Source organism: Chrysemys picta, chromosome 7 (genome assembly GCF_011386835.1).
Source record: "Chrysemys picta bellii isolate R12L10 chromosome 7, ASM1138683v2, whole genome shotgun sequence".
Classification (NCBI taxonomy): domain Eukaryota; kingdom Metazoa; phylum Chordata; order Testudines; family Emydidae; genus Chrysemys; species Chrysemys picta.
The window spans coordinates 97,318,278-97,338,406 of NC_088797.1; the positions used below are offsets into that span (position 1 = coordinate 97,318,278).

General features: G+C 49.2%; 1 protein-coding gene across 1 annotated transcript; it reads right to left on the reverse strand.

The window, feature by feature from the left end:
* Positions 1–157: 157 nt before the first annotated feature.
* On the reverse strand, positions 158–20,042 carry LOC101934998 (cytochrome P450 26C1). The gene is made up of 7 exons (XM_024101236.3): positions 17,243–20,042; positions 16,260–16,549; positions 15,587–15,811; positions 14,879–15,154; positions 10,734–10,889; positions 4,668–5,309; positions 158–3,384 (listed from the first exon to the last, which is right to left on the reverse strand). The coding sequence occupies exons 2-7, from the start codon at positions 16,461–16,463 to the stop codon at positions 2,995–2,997; spliced, it is 1,893 nt and encodes a 630-aa protein (XP_023957004.2). The 5' UTR covers positions 16,464–16,549; positions 17,243–20,042; the 3' UTR covers positions 158–2,994.
* Between the last annotated feature and the right edge of the window lie 87 nt (positions 20,043–20,129).

Here is a 20,129-nt window from a genome sequence, read left to right on the forward strand (position 1 = left end):
TATTATCGCCACAGCCATCTATTCTACAGTCGTCAGTCCGAACAGAATCATTCAACCCAATGGTAAAGAGTGAAAGGGATAATTAAAGACATCTTGGAAGGGGGTCAAGAAATTAACAGCCTGAGAGGAACAAACTTTGATTACAAGTAGTAAATGCTTCACTTGCAAATGCTCATGTTTATTAGAAAAACAACATCAGTTTCAAGTCTTTTTTTTTTTTTTACTAGATTCACATTACGTTATTGAACAACGCGGTTACAGTGTTTGTGTTCAGGGTAATTTTTGAGGTTGGTCCTGAAGAATCGACGATTGCTTCTCATCCAAGCTGCGGGAGGAGGCTTCAGAGCTGCATTTGCCAGTCGGCTCCCCAGCCGATTATTGCCTAGGTGAGCGGCCAGGTCCCACCGAAATAAAACGGAACTGGAGGTGGATCAAAGGTTCGCCTACTTTTCTTTAAGAGGATCACAATAGCGTCACTAGCGTTTGGATAGATCAGTTCAGTGGTTGTGCTAATTAAAGTTAGTCATTGACACTTGTATCCACCGCCTACTGATTTCCCCTCCGTTCACCACAAAGATTCACCTTAAAGACAAGGTCAGGAGGGCAGAGGCTTCTGGTTCACTAAAGGGTCAACCTGCCAACAACACTTAACTCCGACTTTCAGTACAACCTTTTCCAGATTTGACCTGTCACATTTGGGAGCCATGTTTCTGCTCTAGGTAGCTGAGATGCTGCATGGAGTGAAATTATGTTACCCGACTTTCTGATGTTTAATTAGAAATACTGATCCAGGTAAGTTAGCTGGGCGGTGGCTGCTAACACTCCGGCTAACAGAATAATAAATCATTCCGGTTGGTTTTCAGGCAGTGGGTTACCATTTAAGGCAAGGGGGCTCAAATATTTTGACTTTCCTCATTGTGGGAGATTGCAGAAGGACAAGAAAGTTTATTTAGGGCAGAAGTGTCGTGGGAGAAATTATCCTAGGAACCAATGTGTCAGCCTTCACAAAGGGCAACTTCATCCTACGGATAACAGGTTTGGGGATGTAGGTGTTCTGTTCGGCCTCTCAGCGATCTGATACATTTTAATATTGCACAAGAGCTTGACCTAGAGCAGGAGTAGCCATATTTTCCATCAACATGTATGAAAAGTAATTATCAGATGTTTCCATTTCCTTGCTTCCCCCCACCTTTTAGACAGACAGTATGTACGATGTGCCTTAGCCAAAGCCCAGTGAAGGCTTTCCATTGACACCAGTGGGCTGCCATCATGCCCTAAGTGAAAATGAAATAATGTATTCACTAATCTACACAAATAATACTTAGTATTACCCTAAACTCTCCTCTCAACGCTCCAATGTAACTGCCATTTCCATTCATGGACATGAAAGGTAGGCACCACAGACCTTTCATTTTACCATTACAAAATATCTGTGAGAAATTCTTTTACAAGGGGAAAAAGAAAAATACTGGAATTGAAGAGCAGGAAATGGCAGTGCAGACAGTATTCAGAGACTTTCTAACAGGTCATTCAGCACCCAACCTTAACTCCACATGAATCCATATTTAAGTCATTGTGCACCATATGCTGCATGACAAGTGGTCTTGTTGCTCACTGCTGCTCTGATAGTTACTGTAATGTGACTATCACTATAAATATTGAAATCATTATTCTGGAAGAGGGACCAGAGTGTATGCACAAGAAATGGTTTTCGGTCTTTAAAATCAGGAACTTTTCAAAATCAAATAGTTAAATGTCCTGACTCTTTAAATGTTTATTTTAAAAAGATCACTTCCCTGTTGAAATCTGATTCTCTCATGCAGGTTTCAACCTGCAACTAAACTCTAGGGCACATTTACTTTGAAAATGGGATTTAATGATGGATCCTTAATAATAGCAGCACAGTCCTTACTATGATACAGTGTTAATGGACAATATTAATATACAGTACTATCAGAATGCATCTTTATCATCTGGACTCTCATGGAAAGTGTCGGAGTGAGATGAAATACAAACAAACTCTTTACATTAATCTATCGGAAGTTAGAGAGTTATCAGAAAGTTACAGATAATTGGGATGTATCTGACAGGTTTGAACCTGTCAGATTGCAGTGACCCCTTAGATTTTTCTCTTTTTAAATATCCATGGAAAAATCTAAAAGGCTATGGCACAACGTGAAAAAAACCCACTCCCCCCCTTACAAATACATGTATCCCATACGGCATAACTCTTCTGCATGTGGAACAGGAAATTCCAGGCCATCTCTAGCCATGCGCTGTAATGAAAATGTGCTAGAGACAGTTATTTTTCTCTCCTTTCTGCATTATTCTCTATGCGATCAGAAGGAAGGGGGCAGGAGGGCTGATCAGGACAACAGTGTGGCTTGGAAGGCTGTTCAGTGGATAGGGCGTTCCCCTAAACTTTCAAGAGTCAGGTGAGAGGTAGCAGGTGAATCTAAATCCCCGGAGAGTCTGTTTTAAAATCTAGAACCGTTGGTTTCTTCCCCCCAGCCAACACCTCTAGGTCTGCCAACACTTTGAAGTTTAAGGAAACTGCATACTTGGATCTTGCACTCTTTCTCGGTGGTTTGGACCCCTCGGAGTGCATCTGGGCCCTGGTTTTCCCCACCCCGGGTTCAGTGAGGATGGCACAAACCAAGCCTTTCTAATGTGCAAGCGGACGAAAAGGAGATCTCACCGGATTTGCTGCTTCATCCGGAGCCCCTCTCCTGTTGCCGTGGTGGGCAGCAGCAGGGCACCGAGAAGGAGGGGATGGATGGGCTAGGCCCCCTCTCAGAAGCCGGATCCCAGCCCCGCTGCAGGGCACTGCGAAAAGGAAACGGGGCCAGGGGCTCGTGTCCAGCTTTCTGTGCCCGGTCGGTACAAATCCTGGTGCTTGTCCCCCACGCCCGGCCCTTCTGAGATCTGCTGCGGGCGGCGTCCGCTCTCGCCCTGCCCGCAGCCCGCCCCAGCGCGAGAGGCCGCGGCGAAGGCTCAAGCTTCCCGGGACGCCTGGCGGCGGGTGCTGGCGCCGCCGGGCTGCAGGGGGTGGAAGAAGAGCTGCAGCCCGTCCACGGGATGCACGATGGGCACCGTCTGCATCTCGGGGAAGCTGGGGGTGGCCAGCTCCCAGCGGGCCGTGCTGACCAGCTCGATGGCCAGCAGCTTGAGGATGGCCTTGGCCAGCTCCTGGCCGATGCAGCTCCTGACCCCCCCGCCGAAGGGGATGTAATGGAAGCGTCCTGCCCCCTTGCCGTCCTCCTGCCGGGCCGAGCCGAACCGGTCCGGGTCGAAGCTCTCGGGGGGGCTCTGGTACACGGCCGCGGTCTCGTGGGTGTCTCGGATGCTGTACATCACGCTCCAGCCCTTGGGGATCTGGTAGCCCTGCAGGGGAGCGGGGAGAGGAACATCAGCTAGCGGGCAGCTGGCACCGGCGCTGGGGGGCCCTGGCCTTGTTGAGCTGCTAGAGGGAGCCCTGAGGTTGCGCTGCTGCTGCTCCTGCTAAGGACTGGGGCCCTGGGACCCGCCTCGCCTAGAATCTGCCCGATCCGGGCCTCCCCACCGCCAGCAATCCGTTCCGTTCGGCCGCCAGAGGGCGACACTCCGCCCTGCCCAGAGCCCCGGACCCGGTTCCCACGGCCCTCCGCTAGAAACCGGCTCTGGCTTTCTCCGGGAAGGTCGGGGAGTTGGGTGGCATGTTTCATTCGATCGGGGCCGGGGTGCCTCCCTCTGGGGGACACTGGATGCTAACTAACCACCCTGTCTAATGCGGCAGCTTCAGACAAGCTTCCCCCCCCCCTCCCCGTAGGACACCGGGGTTAATGGAAATAACTTATTGCTCTTCCTCCGTGCAGAACCCTGCAGCAGGAAGGGCACTTTGAGACCAGAATCCTGCTCGCCTCGCTCACGCCTGTAGTCCCAAGGGCACAAACAGGACGTGTGATGACGCCAGCTGGATCCAGGGCCTGTTCCTTCAGCTCCTACTCAGACAAGCAGTCCCACTCCTGTTGTGTTCATTGGGGCTACGGTGCCTGAGCAAGACTTACTCTCCTATTAGTTGTAGAACTGGGCCTGCCGTGTGATTTTGCGGTTCTATACTGCTCTGTTTCGTTGTCATTTCATGTATTCACGCTGTGATATTGTCACGTTTCGGTATTTGCTGATTTAGTAAAATCAGTATCATTTGATTTTCAGGGAAGCAGCCAATACATTTTTGTGCACTATATAAATAAATTAAAAATAAATAACCAATGATTTGATTTCTAGATGCTTTATGTTTTCCATATTCTGTTTTAAGTGGCCAGTTAGCTGTGTGCAACATTCCCCTGTATTCTGTGCTTTCTATAATGGTAAAATGCAAAAAACAGATTCGGTGCAAATTTATTTTGCACTAACTCAGGTGCACCTGCAGTTGGCAAAATGTCATATCTTACATCTTAACAAGTGTTTCACACTAAAGATAAACTCGTTCTACAGACAAGTTTTAATAGTCGCACAGCTGCCATTATTAGTAAATCAGCCCTTTGAAATACCCAGAGGTCACTAACGAGGAAGAAGACAATGGTGTAAAACTGTCTGATAAGACATGCAGATACACATAAATGAACTAAAGCTGCTTGGCGCAAAGCCAGTTTTTAAACAATTGCAAAACGGAACAGATAACTTACATCCAGCTCAAAGGTCTGCAGGGCAGTCCTGTAGCCTCCAGAAACGGGCGGCAGCACGCGAAGGACCTCCTTAATCACACAGTCCAAGTAGCGCAGACGGCTCAGTTTATCCAAGTTCATCTCAGGCTGACAATGACACTCTGCCTCTGGAATCACTGGCCCTGTGGGCACCTCGAACCTGCTGGGCGGCTGGCCGGCTTCCTCTTGCCTGTGGTTTGAATAATGATCGTTTGTATTCAAACTAATTGTTTCTTGTGTCATTCTGGTTAACGTGAGCTCCTTAAGGAGAGGAGGCCGCCGGATAAAACCACCCCCAGCCTCTCCTTCTGCCTTTAGATCAAGTTGCTGACTTTGATTCTTCGGTGTCCCTTCTGGCGTGGAGAGGAGACGCTGTTGAGAGTCACTGTCCTTCCTTTCTTTCTCCTGGACCATCGGTGTATCTTGGCAGGGTTCAATATATGGGTGGTTCTTTTGGGAGACTGCAGGCGAAAGGCAATGGCACTGCCTATTCAATTCATAGGACACCAGTTCCTGTCTTATTTTTTCTACCGCCGAGGGGTGTTTCAGTAGCAGAAGAATCAGAGAAGTGCTGGCACTAGCAGTGGTGAAGAAAGCAGCAAATATCAGCTCAATCGCTGACTCCTGCGAGATAATCAAATGTGACAGTTTTAAATGCATTTGTGTTTTAATCTTCAAATCATACTCCCACCTGTTCCCTCTGAGCAGAGCTGTCTAGCCCCACGTGGCCCGTCTTCATTTCCATCGTTTGAGTGTTTAGAAACTCAGATCTCTGTAACTTTACAGGACTTGCGTTCCTTTGCTAACCGAGCATTATATTGCACGTCTACCACTTATGTAATGGATTGTTTATTCCACTCCTCCCTACGAACCTGCAAACATTATCAGTAAAAAGAGAAAGAAAAGGAGAAAGAACCTGGCTGAGAATTTTGTGAGCAAAGGTTATCCTCACACTTAGCCTTAGAGATCTGGATCTCCGGCTGCCAGACATTACATTTGATATGTACAGATTCTTCCACTCTCTTAAAGAAATCATCGCCAGATAGGCATGTCTTCTACTTTGCTGATGGTGGATATTAGTCCGGGAGTCCTAGGTTCCTATGCTACCATCTAAAACAGGTAACGTTTGTTCAAACGCCCCCTGAAGTCAATGTGAAGACATGTACATGAATAGAACTGGACTCAGGCCAACAGTGAGTAAAAGTAATAAGAAACTTGCTGTGCCATCATAATTTATGTATGTGAACCTCTGCAGCTCTGCAGCCAATAGAGAGTTACCTGGATACAGATGTTTGACAAATCCCGGGATCTTCGCTTGCCCCAGAGGCAAGGGCATGTCAGAGTCTGTAGATTAACAAACTTTCTTATTGCTCGATGACATTAGTGGAACATCTAAAATCCTGTCAATGATCTTCGATGGTTCAAAATTCCCTGAGGCTATCAACCTTTCTCCCATGCACCCACACTGTGCATAGATGTGCCGCCACCTGAACTAAATCGCCATGGGCTGGATTTTGCAAGGTGCTGAGCTAAACATTAAGGGGATTCTCCTACTCACGTGCGTCAAGTTAAGGGCTTTGCTGGATTGCCACACAGTGTTCAGCATCTGGCAGAAACTAGACCTTTATAACAAGTCATGGGACAACCACGGAAGAACTCCAGACACTGTCCCCTGCACGCCCCCTTCCCATGCTATTTAATGCTGCGTGAAAAACAAGCCTAAGGATTCAATGATTCCAATTGCTTCCTAGAACCAAAACCTGAGGTGTGTTGCAAAGGAAAACAACGGACCCGAGTGTTATACATGTACTATGTCCATACGATGCTTTACATACATGTTTGTCACAGTGTGGCTCTGATAACTCAGCACACAGCCAAGCCACAGAATGATCCCACAGCCCTTCCCTCCCCCCCCCCCCGATGAAAGCCTGTAAGAAGGGAAGGGGTGAATCCAAAACACATCGGCGAAATCCTGGCAAAACTCCCACTGACTTCAATGAGGCTAGGACTCCACCCCAAGGCTTCCACAGAGCTTCTATCGCGCTGCTCCCGTGTAAAGACCGGCGAGCTGGCGGACTGCAGGGGGACACGGGAAAAGCCCTAGTGGAGAAGCGGACTGGACTCAGTGTGACCCCGGCGCAGGTTTCTTCTCCCTACGAACCGGCCCAGCGGCGGGGCCGAGCTACAGGATTCCCGCGGAGTTTGTTTCCTTTTACAAATATACATCTGGCCTGGGAATACCTGGCAGCGCCAAAAGAGCTGATTTCCTATTAAGGGGAGCGGGAAAGCCACACACACAAGGCCATTCCGCTTAAAGCCCTGAAGTACCCGGAGCCAATCCCGCTATGCCGGGGCATTGCAGGGGTCCCATAGCAAGGATTTTCCTTTGCTACCAGACCGAGGCACTGCAGCTTAGCTAGGGCTTGTTTTCTTTGGTTTGGCGGGGGAGGGAGATTTGTCAGTGTGCTGGCTCTCCGGGACACCTGCAGGATGTATATAACGCTGGCAGAACGGGGGCTGCTTTCCCCCTGTATCTGTGCACATAGCTCCCGTAGACATTAGCAGGAATTGGGCATTCCCGAGAACAGTACACCGTTTGTGCTAGTGACGACAATGTCTTGGTTCTCCCAATGCGAAGTTCCACAGGGAAAGCTCCGCGTAGTAAAGTGTAACACCTTCTACATCCGCCGCATAGCAGCGGATGGCACTGCTGAATCAGGGTGATGCTGAGTTCCTCACTGTTAGTCTTTATAATGCTAATGTATCACCGCACAAAGGATTAAAATAAAGCCGCTCGCAACGTATTAATGTGGCTGGAAAGAACGTCCTGACGCTAGAATATTTTATTAATCTACATAGTATTTTATTTATTCTTTTATAGCCAGTACAATTGGGTGTCTTGTAGACCTCACCTCGCCTCTTATTCAGTCTGGTTCATTATGGAAACAGCCTCAGGATTATCCTGTTTCCTTCAAACTTAAATCTCACCTTTATTGTGACTTTACTGCAGTGGTTTATAGTTTAATTTATGTTAGTGCATTCTCAGAAAGCAAGATGCCCAATCCCCCACTGCCTTCTGTGAGATCTCTACGCCGCTATGATAAAAGATGTGCTCTTTTCCCTTTTGGCTTTCGGATTTTTCTGGTGGTTTCGATAAAACGGTGGGCTTTTTAACCTGGATTGTTACAAGTCCTGATTTTGTAAAGCACATGCTGCATTCATTCCCCGAATACAATTCCCAGCATCTCTCGGGGGTGGAAAGTGCTCTTTGACAAGTATTTAAACACAAAGCGAATCAGGAAATTAGTGTACACTCGTGCTTGGCGTGTCTCTCAGAGATTTGTATCCAGTGCTGTAAAGCCACTACGATTTTTTTACCTAGGCAGATCATTCTACTAGATTAATATTCCGCTGTCATTTTATTTTAGTACAAGGCGCTGCCACATTAGACAGTAACCATAAATTATTTTACAATCCGCAGGAAAGTTTCTTTAAATGCAGCTGATGTAGGAAGTTTCTAAGTTCTAAGCATACAGAAGTGCATATCAATATACTAACACATGCTGACTCCCTGCCCATCACTGTTATCTCGACTGGGATGAGCCACACAGACTCTTAACTTGGCTCTATTCGTGGGGGCTCTCCAGTTGCTCATATAATTATTTTTGCATAATATGCATTAGGGATGCCTGGGTATAATCTGACAAATATTACATTACAGATACCCGTGTTTAATTTCACAAAGATAGTTATGTTCATCTCTTTTGACTAATGTCACCTATACCTCTTCTAAGCACATCTCGCTGCTCCTGGAGAATATCGTTGAGCATTATTTACAAATTAGCGCATTTTTTTTGCCCGATAGTTTAGATTTTCTTAAACATGGAGATCGGTTTTTGGGACATTTTAATTAATCTCTAAAATAGATTATTCTCCTGGTGAACTAGTTATACAATGTACAGGGGTTCCTCCCACAAACTGCTGTGCTACATAACCCGTGGCAAACACCCTCTTTTACTCAGAAGCTTACAGTTCCCTAGTTGCAGATTGGATTCCCCTTCATGGAGTTCCACATAGGATAGGATTTGAACACAAACAAATAAACCAACCCAAACCTCTTCATGAGGAAATCATTATCCCATTGTAAATACCGGGAAAGTGAACCACAGAGAGGTGAACAGGAAGTGACAGAACCCACATCTCCTGGGTACCAGTCCAGTGTCTACTCGGCCACGCTGCCGCCTCACAAGGACTCCTACCCCCTGTCTTGGAGCCAAACGCTGCTCCTTTTTGTGATGCACTCAAGTGAGAAGATGCCAGGAATGGGAAGGATCGGAGACAGAAAAGACCCCCGAATGGTTCCTTCTCCTGCCAACGCAGCATTGTTGGGAATGGAACGGTAGCATAAGGTCTCTGTTACTTAATTTGCTATGATGTTGTTGTACTGTAGCATAAGCTAAACTGACGGAGCTGGGTGTTCTGTCGCTGTCCATTTCGCTGCCTACACTAAATGCCTAAGGATTGCAGGAAATGCATAATGACTTATACCGCTGTTATGAGGAGGGATGCCAACAGGCGGTGATGAGTTTCCATGTGGAGACAATGCAATTCTGTACACACACTTCCAGATTTTCAGAAGCAAAGATTCAGAAACTTTACAAAAACTGGTCCCCTGCTCCTAGGAAATAAAGATCCGGGCTGAAATCCTGACCCTGCTGGAGTTCATAGGCGTTTGGAGTCAACTGAGCCAGAATTTCATCCCGGAGGAGGCTAAGCAGCAGCGTTTTTACCATAAAAGTTAATAGTATCTTATGCCCTGAAACATATGCTCGGAAAAGAAGGTGACTTGGAAGGCTGTCAGTATTTTGGCAGTTCTGACAATATGACAGCCAAACATGCCTGTTTTTGGAAGCCCAGGGCAATAGGGATAGAAACTGATCTTAGATGATATCTCGATATGATATTTTAAAACCCAACATTATAAATATACTTAAATCAGCTACTGCACACGCTCAGAATTATCCCAGATCTTTATAAACACTAGTTCAGATTTTTATATTTTACATCAATAGTGACACCCAGAATAGCCTCGTGGTAGGCACTGACTCAGTACCAAGGGCAAATACTTTCTCAATTCTTAGGCAAAATTCCCATTGCTTTCAATTGGGAGCTTTTCCTGAGTAAGAACGATAACATTTGGGCTTAAATCATAGTGCTGTCTCATGTTCACTATTCCATAGAGCACATCCACATTCTGAGTAATATAATTAACGAGCTGATCCTAGGGAATGACCCAGAATCCATCATTCCATCTCAGGAGTCATTTTGATATATTGTTTCAAAGATATCTATGTTTACCGCCCCCTGGAACACAGTGGCCTGATCCATAGGCCCCGCTACAAAAGGAGTGGGGGTGTGCAAGGAATGCACAATCGGGTCTATCATGTCAAAGATAGTATTTTGAAGTGTATTGAGAATACATGGATACGCAAGAAGCCCCATTGGATCTGGACAACCTAGCAGTATTCTAGTAAAACCAGGCAGATGCCTGGAAGAAAAGCCAGGAGGATAAGGTAGGAGGGCAAAAGAGGCATTTATTTACTTTTAAAATATTAACTCAGTTCAAATGCAAAGCAATTTAACCATGAAAAGGATGTCTGTAGGTCTGGCACACTCTTCCTAAGTGTCCGCCTCACCTGCTGTCTGCTCAGGCTTGGCAACTGGTAAGATGCTACAAAGCTCACCTTTCTCTGCTCAACACACCTACCTTAAGTGTTGGGTGTCCAATCCCTCTTTCAACATCCTTGCATTTCTACGGCGTTTGGGTTTTTTTCCAGACCCTTATTTCATCCAGGTGGACAAGCAATGTTTAGTGCCCAGGGGCACTTAAGGTGAGGAAGATGGTTAACTATAAGCTTTGTTATTGTTCATGATGGATTCTCCCAGAGTGGGTAAAACAAAGGCAAAGGCTAGCAGATATCAGTTGCCCCCCAATCAAACTGCTTTAAAGACAGTTAGAAGCAAAACAGCAAAGGAGATTCTCTTTACCTTCAGCTCCTGCATGGTGAATTCTTTGCCATGCTCCTTGGCACTGTTTATTAAGAAATCCAGAGCATCACTATGACCTTCCGAGTTCTTTCTTTGTAGTTTTTCCATTATGGCTTTCTCCATGTACTCATGTAACATATCCCGGGCTTTGATCCCCTGCGAAGAGTCAGACATGATTGTTCAGGGACTGTCCAGTGAAGCACTGTAAGAAAAAACCCTGAAAAAGACCCTACCCAGGATGAATGGCACTCAAGGACCCCAAGAATCCCATCACTCTTATTCTAACTAATACCAATACCTCAAATCCATGCTCCTTTTGTGCTCTGAGTGGTGCTTCAATCTGACACCTCACAATTAAAAGACTAGGAAGGACAAATTAATTTGTCTATGCTAGAGATACAAGGTGGGTGAGGTAAGATCTTTTATTGGACCAATTTTTATTGGTGAGAGAGTCCAGCTTCGGAGCCACACAGAGCTCTTCTTCAGGTCTGGGTTTGTCTTTGTTGACATTACTTGGCACTGGGCAGCTAGACTATTGGGAATTGGGTAATTTCTCCCTTTGATACTCCAAGACACCCTGTAAAGGGAAGTACTGCCAAAGGAACACTTGGGGGGGAGGGAAACAGTGAAGCTAGAGTGCTGATGCCACAGTGCCCTCTTGATGACTGCCATGAACAAACTCAGCTTCTGCCATGTCCAAAGGGAGCTTTCTGGTACCTGGATAAGAGAGGATGACTTAACAAGCCAATCCCCATCTAATGTTGGTCTCCAGAAACTTCCAGAGGCTTTTCAAAGGCAGTGACAAAGGGGTTCGCTATTCCAGATGCGTATGCTAGCTCAATATGTGATAATCACACCCAACTGGTTGTGTGTAAATGTGTCTGTCAGAAGGCTGCATTTCCATTAAAGTAACCCTCCATGCTACCAAACATCTAATAGGATATGGAGGAGTCCACTCCGAAGCTGTCACTAGGTGAAATGGAAATGCATTCGGAATGCAAGGTGTGTGGTTCTGTAACAAGAAGCCTGTCTTGTGCGGGCCTCTTCCTACTAGAGATCACCCTACTGCAGAAGCCCAGAGGCAGGGCAATCTAACCTGAAAGAAATCCATGCACAGATTTTGCTTGGATTATATTATAATAGAGTCATATACAGGAGGTCAGATTAGATGAGCTGGTGGTCCCTTCAGGCATTGAACACTATGACTCCATAATAACATTGTCACAGGCCACCAACACCACCCAGCACCTGCACAGTTAACCAAAATTAGACCAAAGTATTACAGCCAAGGTTGCTCAACTCTTCCCATTACAAGACCCTGTTTTTATGCATATAGCTTTGCCAAACTTAAACTGTTTGGGATGAAATTTTTCCATGCCAGGTGTCTGCATCAGGCTGAAGTATTTTAGCAATTTTTGCCCAAATGGCTCAGCCTTTTCCATGAACAAGACTAGTGAAAAATATGTTGTTTTGCCCATGTGAAAAGATTTTGGCGATCTTGAAGAGTCCCTAGCTCCCACAGGGATTTGGTGCAGGGATGATAAATTTGGCAGGGAGTGGCCTTTATGTCAGGGATGAGCCATCCCTGTGAAAATTCCACCAAATTTGGACAAGACGTAAGCATTTGAATCTTGCTAGATATTCTCAGCTAAAACATCTGGAAATTCTATATGCCCTGGGCATGCTCCAGCTTGGGTTCTGCAGGGAGCTGAGATGACTTCAACTGAAATTGTAACTCTGGGCTGCTGCAGGCCATGCCAGAGTCAGGTACTGCAACTGAAAGCACAAGAACTATCTCTCCTGTGCTCTTCATGCCCTCTCCCCCTGCTGGCATCAAGATAGCATATAAGAGGAAGCAGCCTGATTTGAATGCAGAGGGGACAAAAGCCAGATGGGGGAGTAGATTAGAAAGAGGCTGTGAAGAAAAGACACAGGACTGAGACTAAAGGCTGTCCCCGGGGGAAAAGAGGAGAGGATAAACTGGTACTAGGTGTTGAGACTGATGGTGGGAGACTGGGACTAGTTGGGCAAAGAGACTAGGACTGGCAGCTGGGTGGGGTAAAATGGACTGGAAGCTGGGTGGGAGGGGGGATGGAGGGTTCATAGATTTTAAGGCCAGTAGGAACCATCAGATCTAATGTGACCTTAGAGGAGACTGTGATTAGCTGGACAGGGAAAATGGGAACCAATGGAATGTGGGGAAGGACATGAGGAGAAGAAAGACAGATCTGAGAAGGAATCAGGGTGCTGGGGGAAAACTGGGCTTGGCTGAACAAACAGATAGGGACAAAGAGTCTGGGGAGGGGAGGGAGAGAAGAAGACTGGACCAGGAGTCCGGGGAAATGGGACTGGCTGGGCACTGGGCAAGGACACTGGGGGTAAGGAGCCACGGGGCCTGGGTGAACTGGGACTGGCTGGGCAAGGAGATTGGGAATGGAGGGGAGATTGGGAGTAGAAGGGGATAGGGCAGAAAGGATAAAGCTTGCGGTGGTGGGGGGGGGAGGGACGAGGCAGAGGAGTCTGTGCCCACTAAAGCACACTCTCCTCCAGTGCCTAAAATTGAACCCAAGATTCCTGAATCTCACCATTCCTTTGCTGTCAGCAAATATCTCTGAAACCCACTGGCAAAGTGAGCGTCTCATGCTCCTCTAGTGCTAGTCTACATAGAGAATGATCAGTTATTCTGTTAGCTCAAGGGCTTTGCTGTTGGGTGGATCTAAAGGTTCCAACCCTGTTGATGACCCATGTGAATGTCAATATGATGCCACATGACAGAAGTTCTTTTTTTCCCCATTTTTTTCAAACTCCTAGGAAATTACACACAAATTGTGTGTAATGCACACACCCAAGAGATCATTCAATATAATCAAATATATAGATGGAGCTCCCTATAGTGATAGACTCAAGAAACTCCATCTATTTAGCTTAACAAAGAGAAGGTGCAGGGGTGACTTGATTACTGTTTGTAAGCTCCTACATGGGGAACAAATATTTAATAATGGGCTCTTCAGAGAAAGGTATAACACAATCCAGTGGAAGCTGGATTATACAAGTGGTGAGAGTGATTAGCCCCGAAACAATTTACCAAGGGTCCTGGTGGATTTTCTATCACTGGACACTTTTAAATCAAGATAGGATGTTTTTCTGAAAGATCTGCTCAGGGTATTATTTTGGAGGAAGTTCTATGGCCTGTGCTATACAAGAGTAGAAGATCACAATGGTCCAGTCTGTCATTAGAATCGATTAATCCCTTTCTAGCCCTCTCCCACCTCAAAACCCACAGAACTACAGCACAAACAGGTAAACAGATTATATACTATTCAGGTAATATATAGATGTTAGTAAGGACTATCTCAGCCAAAGGAAGTGGCATTCTCTGAACCAGCCCACAGGTGCGGAAAACTCGTGTGCTGGTGATGTACCATGATAATAGCAAAGCCAATAATCTGTGGAAAGGAATTGGACCGGTCACTATCCTTCTGAGAATATAGCATCACAGAACTGAAATTTACTCCAGGGAAAACTCCAGATGTAACATGCTTAGAAATCAAACATTATATAATACATTGACGCCAACAACGCAGAAAGGTGTTGGAAGCAAATATACAGGAAAAAAAAATAAAAAGAAATGGCTACGACGAGGAGTAATAAGAGAACAATCTGTAATAAGAGAACAATCCGACACTTTATAAGAAACCAGTTCAAAAGAAATGGGGCAAAATCTAACTGATCACTGCAACTAATACAGCAATGAAACCTGTTTAAAACGTGACTCGTTACCCACTCAGGGACATGTCAGGGGTAAGATATCCAAAGAGGGAATTCCTGAGGGGACGGGAAGAAGGCGATTCAGTGTATTTTAAAATGGCAGTAGCGATCCACCTTGCATTACTAAAGCTAGAACACATGCATGGACCTTTATAGGACAGGGTAACAGTGCGTGCTGGGCTTTCGTGGCTCTGTACTATTTACAATTCTCTTTAACTTCCAGCGCTGGTCCTGGAGACCAACCTCGGCTTTTTTGGCTACTTTGGCGCTGGACATTTTTTTTTAAAACAATTCAGCCTATACTCGGTAAGTTGCAAAAAGGCAGAGCAGAGGGAAGCAAAGCGGTGCGAGTCGGAAATGTAACCCGGCAACAGTACCTTGCGCAGCCCACTGAACGGGATGTTCAGGGGCAAGGAGAACAGGTTCTCCACCAGTTGCTCAAAGGTTTTGGCCAGGTCCTTAAACTGCTTTTCTTCCAGGCTGAGGCCCAGCAGAACCCGAGCTGCAACGCGGAAAGTCAGAGTTTTAGCGGAGGAATAAACCGCGACGGAGCCAGGCTCCCTGCACCAGCCCCGCAGCTCCCAGCTCACGACCTTCTGGATCCCAGGGAGGTAGCTCTCCAGGGCAGCGCGGCTGAAGACTCTAGCCAGGATCTGGGGAGAGGGGAGGGAAGAGGGTTAGGGAGAGAGAAAAGGCTAGTGGCTCTGTCTCCAACCTGCAGCTGCGCAGTCAGGGGAACTGGGGCTACCCGCTTGGCAGCCGTCGCCAATTGGATTCCTGCTGGACGGAGCTGCCGGCTCAGTGATGACAGCCTGGCCACTAAGCAGCGTGGGCTTCGCAGGCTGCAGAGGGGTGAATTACAACCGCCTTCCCCGGACCCTCGGCCTCCGCCCCGCTCACACAGCCCCTCACTGCCTGGCCCTCTCCCACAACCACAGAGGAGTTTTACACACGGCTCCAAACACCGCCCTCCCGGGTCAGAATTCCCCGGCCACGCGCGAGTGAGCCGCGCTGTGCCGGTCCTTGCCCTGACCCTGGGTCCATGGCCACCTCCCCTCCCCGAGCACGGTCGCTGCGGAGCGCACCTTCCTCCGCTGGCGGTGCAGCTCGCCGATGGAGTTGAGCAGGGTGTTGGAGCCCAGGATGATCTGGGTGCTCTGGGGCCACTGGGTGCTGACCAGGCTGTGCTCCCCCAGCAGGATCTTGCGGATGTTCTCGGCCCCGGTCACTCGGATGACAGGCTTGCCCAGCAGGTGGGTCTTGAACACGTGGCCGTACTTCTCCCGGCGGGAGCTGTGGAAGCTAGAGCCCTGCAACCAACCGGCAGGTCAAGCGGAGAGCCACCATCGGGGCAAGGCTTGGATCCCGCCAGCCCGACCCCAGGGACAGACCCGGCCGCGCTCAGATTTGCTGGCTGCGGAGCCCCTCGCCCCATACACGCCCGCGGCTCCTCGGGAGCAAGAGGGGAGCTAGCTGCGCGGGGCCTGGCGCCCTCCGTCGCGAAACCTGCGGGGAGGAGGGAGCCCAGCTCAGGGACCCACGTGGCTCAGGAATGAAAAGCATTTAAATCCCTTCCTCACGTTTCAGTTAGTTCTGGGCATCCCAGGAGCAGCCTGATCCCAGGGGGGTAGAGGTCGGAAGGGAGGGGGTGGTGAGCCACCCTGCAGGCCATTCCCCGCCCGCCCCCAGCAGTCACCAGCCCGGAGACTGCCCACAGCCCCCGCCGCAGGGGGACACGTGCTCTCATTTGTACTTTACCTGGACAAGCCAGTGCAGGGTCTCCCCGAAGAACGGCCACCCCATGGAGCCTTTGGGGAGGGGCAGAGCGCTGCCCCGGTCCCTGCTCAGAGTCCACCTGAGAGTCCACAAGTGCCGGGACAGGGTGAGGAGGAGCCCCAGGGCCAGCAAGGCAGTGAGCACAGCTTCGAGCCAGGACAACATGCTGATCCCCGCCAGCAACATCTTCGGCTCCCAGGCGCGGCTGCTGCAGCCGGATGCCCTTTGTCGCTTGTCACCTCTGCAGCGGGCTGGGGGAGCGGGGGACTAGGCTGTCGGGAGGGAAGGAACAAGACAGGCAAGCCCTCGCTTTCACCTCGTCTGGACAAGCCCCATTACAGCGCGCGTGGCTTGGGAGCTGTTCAGGGGTTGGAGAAAGGTGCCCACGCTCTGTCCCTGCCCCTCTCGGATGCCGCCTGGGCTAAGTGCCCTAGAGCGGGTGAGTGGAAGGTGAAACCGGCCACTTGGCAGAGAGGAGTTATTCAGAGTAAAAAAATCAGCAGCTGGGGTGCGATAGATTTACTGCCCGGGGTGAAAAACTGCTCTGCCCGCAAAACGAACCGCACTTCAACACACTAACGTTTGCGGGATGATATTTCATTTTCTCCTAGCAAAGCCGGATCCGCTAATCCAACAAAGACACTATATAGCAAGGGAGTCTCCTCTAAACCAAGGTGTGCGTCTCACTTCCTCCCCCGCGAGCCCCAGGTTTGCTAGAAATCAGAGCTTCAGGAGGCTGAGCGCAGCCACCCTGGGTTCCGCTGGAGAAACTTCCTGGCTTACTAGGCGGTTGCTGGCGACTCCCCTAGCTTGGAGCAGCCAGCACTTCCAGGTGCTGCAGCCAGCATCCTGATGCCTTTCTAACGTTATCCCCCAAGGGATAAAGCCTCTGCCGCAGCGGCACCAGCAAGGCTACATCTGTCAAAGACCCCGCGGGGCGAAAGAGAGAGAAGCTGGGTACTCACGGCTTCCCATAACTTTGGTGGCGATCATAAAGGCGAAAAGTCTGCAGCCCAGTTCCTCTGCCCCCTTCCTCTCGCCGCCTCTGTCCCTTTTTAACTATTCTCTGCCTTGAGCAGTTTTATATAGATATTGGGTGCCTACTATCCGATCCACGTTCAGAGATGACGTCTTTGCTGCGTACTTAAAGAGCGTGACAAAGTGCAATGATTGGAGCCCGTGAGAAGTGAGGGTATTGATTGAAAGAGTGTGGGGAGCAGAAGAGGGGGGGAGAGCTGCTGTGACAGATCCCTGCAGCTGGAGGGCTGGGAAACAGGTAACCAATGACAGCCAATCCACAGTGTCACTCACATTCTCATCCTCACCACAGCAAGCCTGCATGCCCCTCGGAGTCCAGCGGGGCACAGCACAGCAGCCTGGGAGCCCCTCGCGTTTCCCCCAGAGCCTCTTCTCCACCGCTGACTCCACTGAACCCCCCATGCTCCATGCCATTCGTTGATTTTGATGCTACTCAAGATGGGACAAAAGTCTCAGCCCGATCGACGTGAAGTGATCCGTTATTTTAATAGTGTTTCAAAGGGAACGCTGCTCTCCAGCTCTCCTTTCCTCTCCAGGGCTCTCCCTGAGTCCCGTCCCCCACACCCGCCCCTTGCTCGTTTGCAGTTAATCCAGGCCCCCCATGTGCTAGGCGGAAGGTGTTTTACACTAGAAAGCAGCGCTGGCAAACAGATGCTTGAGGCTTGCACACTTGGTTTCCCCACCCCAAGGAGCGCCGGCCAGCCCCGCTCCCGCCCAGCCCGAGCAGGGCACGAACACACCCGGGGAGGAAGCTGCAGACACATGGGAGTTCTGCTAATGGAACGCTAAGGGCCGGATCCCTGTGTGCGTTGGCACGAGTCGGGGAAAGGATTCCCAGTGAACTGCAGGTAGACAGCCGCTTGGGTTCCGGGCTCGCAGCTAACATTACCTGTAGCTTCCTCTATGACTCACGGCTCAGCAAGTCATTACAGTGCAGCTACACTCCCATGAAAGGACCATTAAGAGCAGGTAGCCTAATGCCTTGTGCAGCAAACACAGCGCAGGGTAACGCTCTAAATCCGAACCAACACGTTCCCGCACTAAAAGCTGCTGCAGGCATTTTAACGGCGGGCCGGGTATGACACACTCTCTTGCCATATTCCGCACGTAGGCAAAGCTCTCCCTGATGTCATTGAGAGTTTTGCCTGCGTGAGAAGTATGGGATCGGGCCAATAACGGGCCAGTGCCTCGGATCCGAGCCAGTTTCTCCGCTAAGTCCTTCTCGTGAGCGGTATTACCGCAAAGCAAATCGCTGCGCAGCAGGAAAGCTTGGGCTTTCCCGGAACTGTCTCCTCTGGAAAGCCTTGCTGGCACAATGCGGGGTCGGCTCCTGCTCCCATCGGAAGTCAATCGGAGTTGTCCTATTGGCGTCAATGGGAACAAATGTCTCTGGGTTCTAGTTATTCTTACCCTGCTGGTCCAAACGAAAACTCTCCCTCCTTAGGTCAGAACAGCATCTTTATACAACGTATGCACAGCACATGTACTTCCCAAGGCTCTGGTCTCTGGGAGCTTGATGCAGCCTTTTCTCGCAGTAGCCCTGCACCCCATCTCCGCTTGCTAACACAGCTCCAGTTGCATCCTTTGGCGCGGCAGCATACAGGAGACACCTGTTGTTTGTTTAGATGCCAAGGTTCAGTGGCGCTCCCTTCCCTGCAATCTAGAGGCCCCTCTGGAGAATTGTCTCCGCTTTCCTTTGCTCCAGGCCTGATTAATCCTGTTTGCTGGAGGTCCAGCTCACTCCATGTATTGCCCCTGTGACCCAGGAGTAAAGAGGCTCTGGGCGGTTCGCAGAGCCTTACTATGTAGGAGAAGGGGTTCTGTGGGAAAATGACGCCGGTCAATCTAGGTCCGCAACTCTTACAGGGCAGGTCTGCATTTACAAAGGGGCCGAATAAGCTACAGCAGCACACCGGCCGGGGTGTAACGCGAGCTACAGACCCGTTCTGGTGGCTATGGAAAACACGCTGTTTAAAGGGCAATTCTGGTAACCGGCAGTTCTCCATTCACACGCACACCCTCTATTTTCAAAGCAATGCGTGTCCCCCAGACAAACCCCGCAGAGCCCGAGCTGGGTCAGCAACTCCCCAGAGCCCAACTCTGGTTTCAAACGTCTGTAGTCCCCTTTAATGCGAGACATTTGAATGATCCCGAAGGTATAAAATCCCCCCGCTTTTCGCACCCCGCCTGCCAGGCAGTCCCCTGAGCCGCTCCCTTTCCTTGCGGGCATTTTCAGGCTGAAATTCCACCCACCCCCTCAACATGGATTTTTATAAGGGCTGAGCAGGTTCCTTCCGAGTTAATCATTTGCGGATCTGCTGGGGAAAGCTGCTCTTTTGTAGAGCCCCTCAGTCCAAGTGGGGAGCGCAGGAAGAGCGAAGGAGCCTCCAAGCCCTGCTCGCTTCTCACGGGGAACCTGGGCTCAAACCCCTTCCGTAGCAGCCACTTGCGCCTGGAGAGGATACCAGAAAGGAAGGAAGACACGGGAGAGGCTGCACTGCAAAGCCGAAGCGACAGCGCATCGGGTCCCGCTTCTCAAAGCTAATCCCTTCATACTGCCCCATTCTTTGGTCACTACTGCGCCATTCTTCCCTGGAAAACATCTAACAATGGTTTTAGGAGGAGAACTGACCCAACAGGAGGAGAGCCTCTGCACTTTCCTGACTCTGCACCTCAGATGGGAGCGAGATCTCTAGGCCACGCTGAGCCCGACTGGGAATTTCATCTCCAGTTTCACACCAAGTGAAATCCCAAGGTCTAACAGAAATTCTTGCTGCTGCGTTGCTGAAGCGGTCATAGGGCAGATACTCGGGC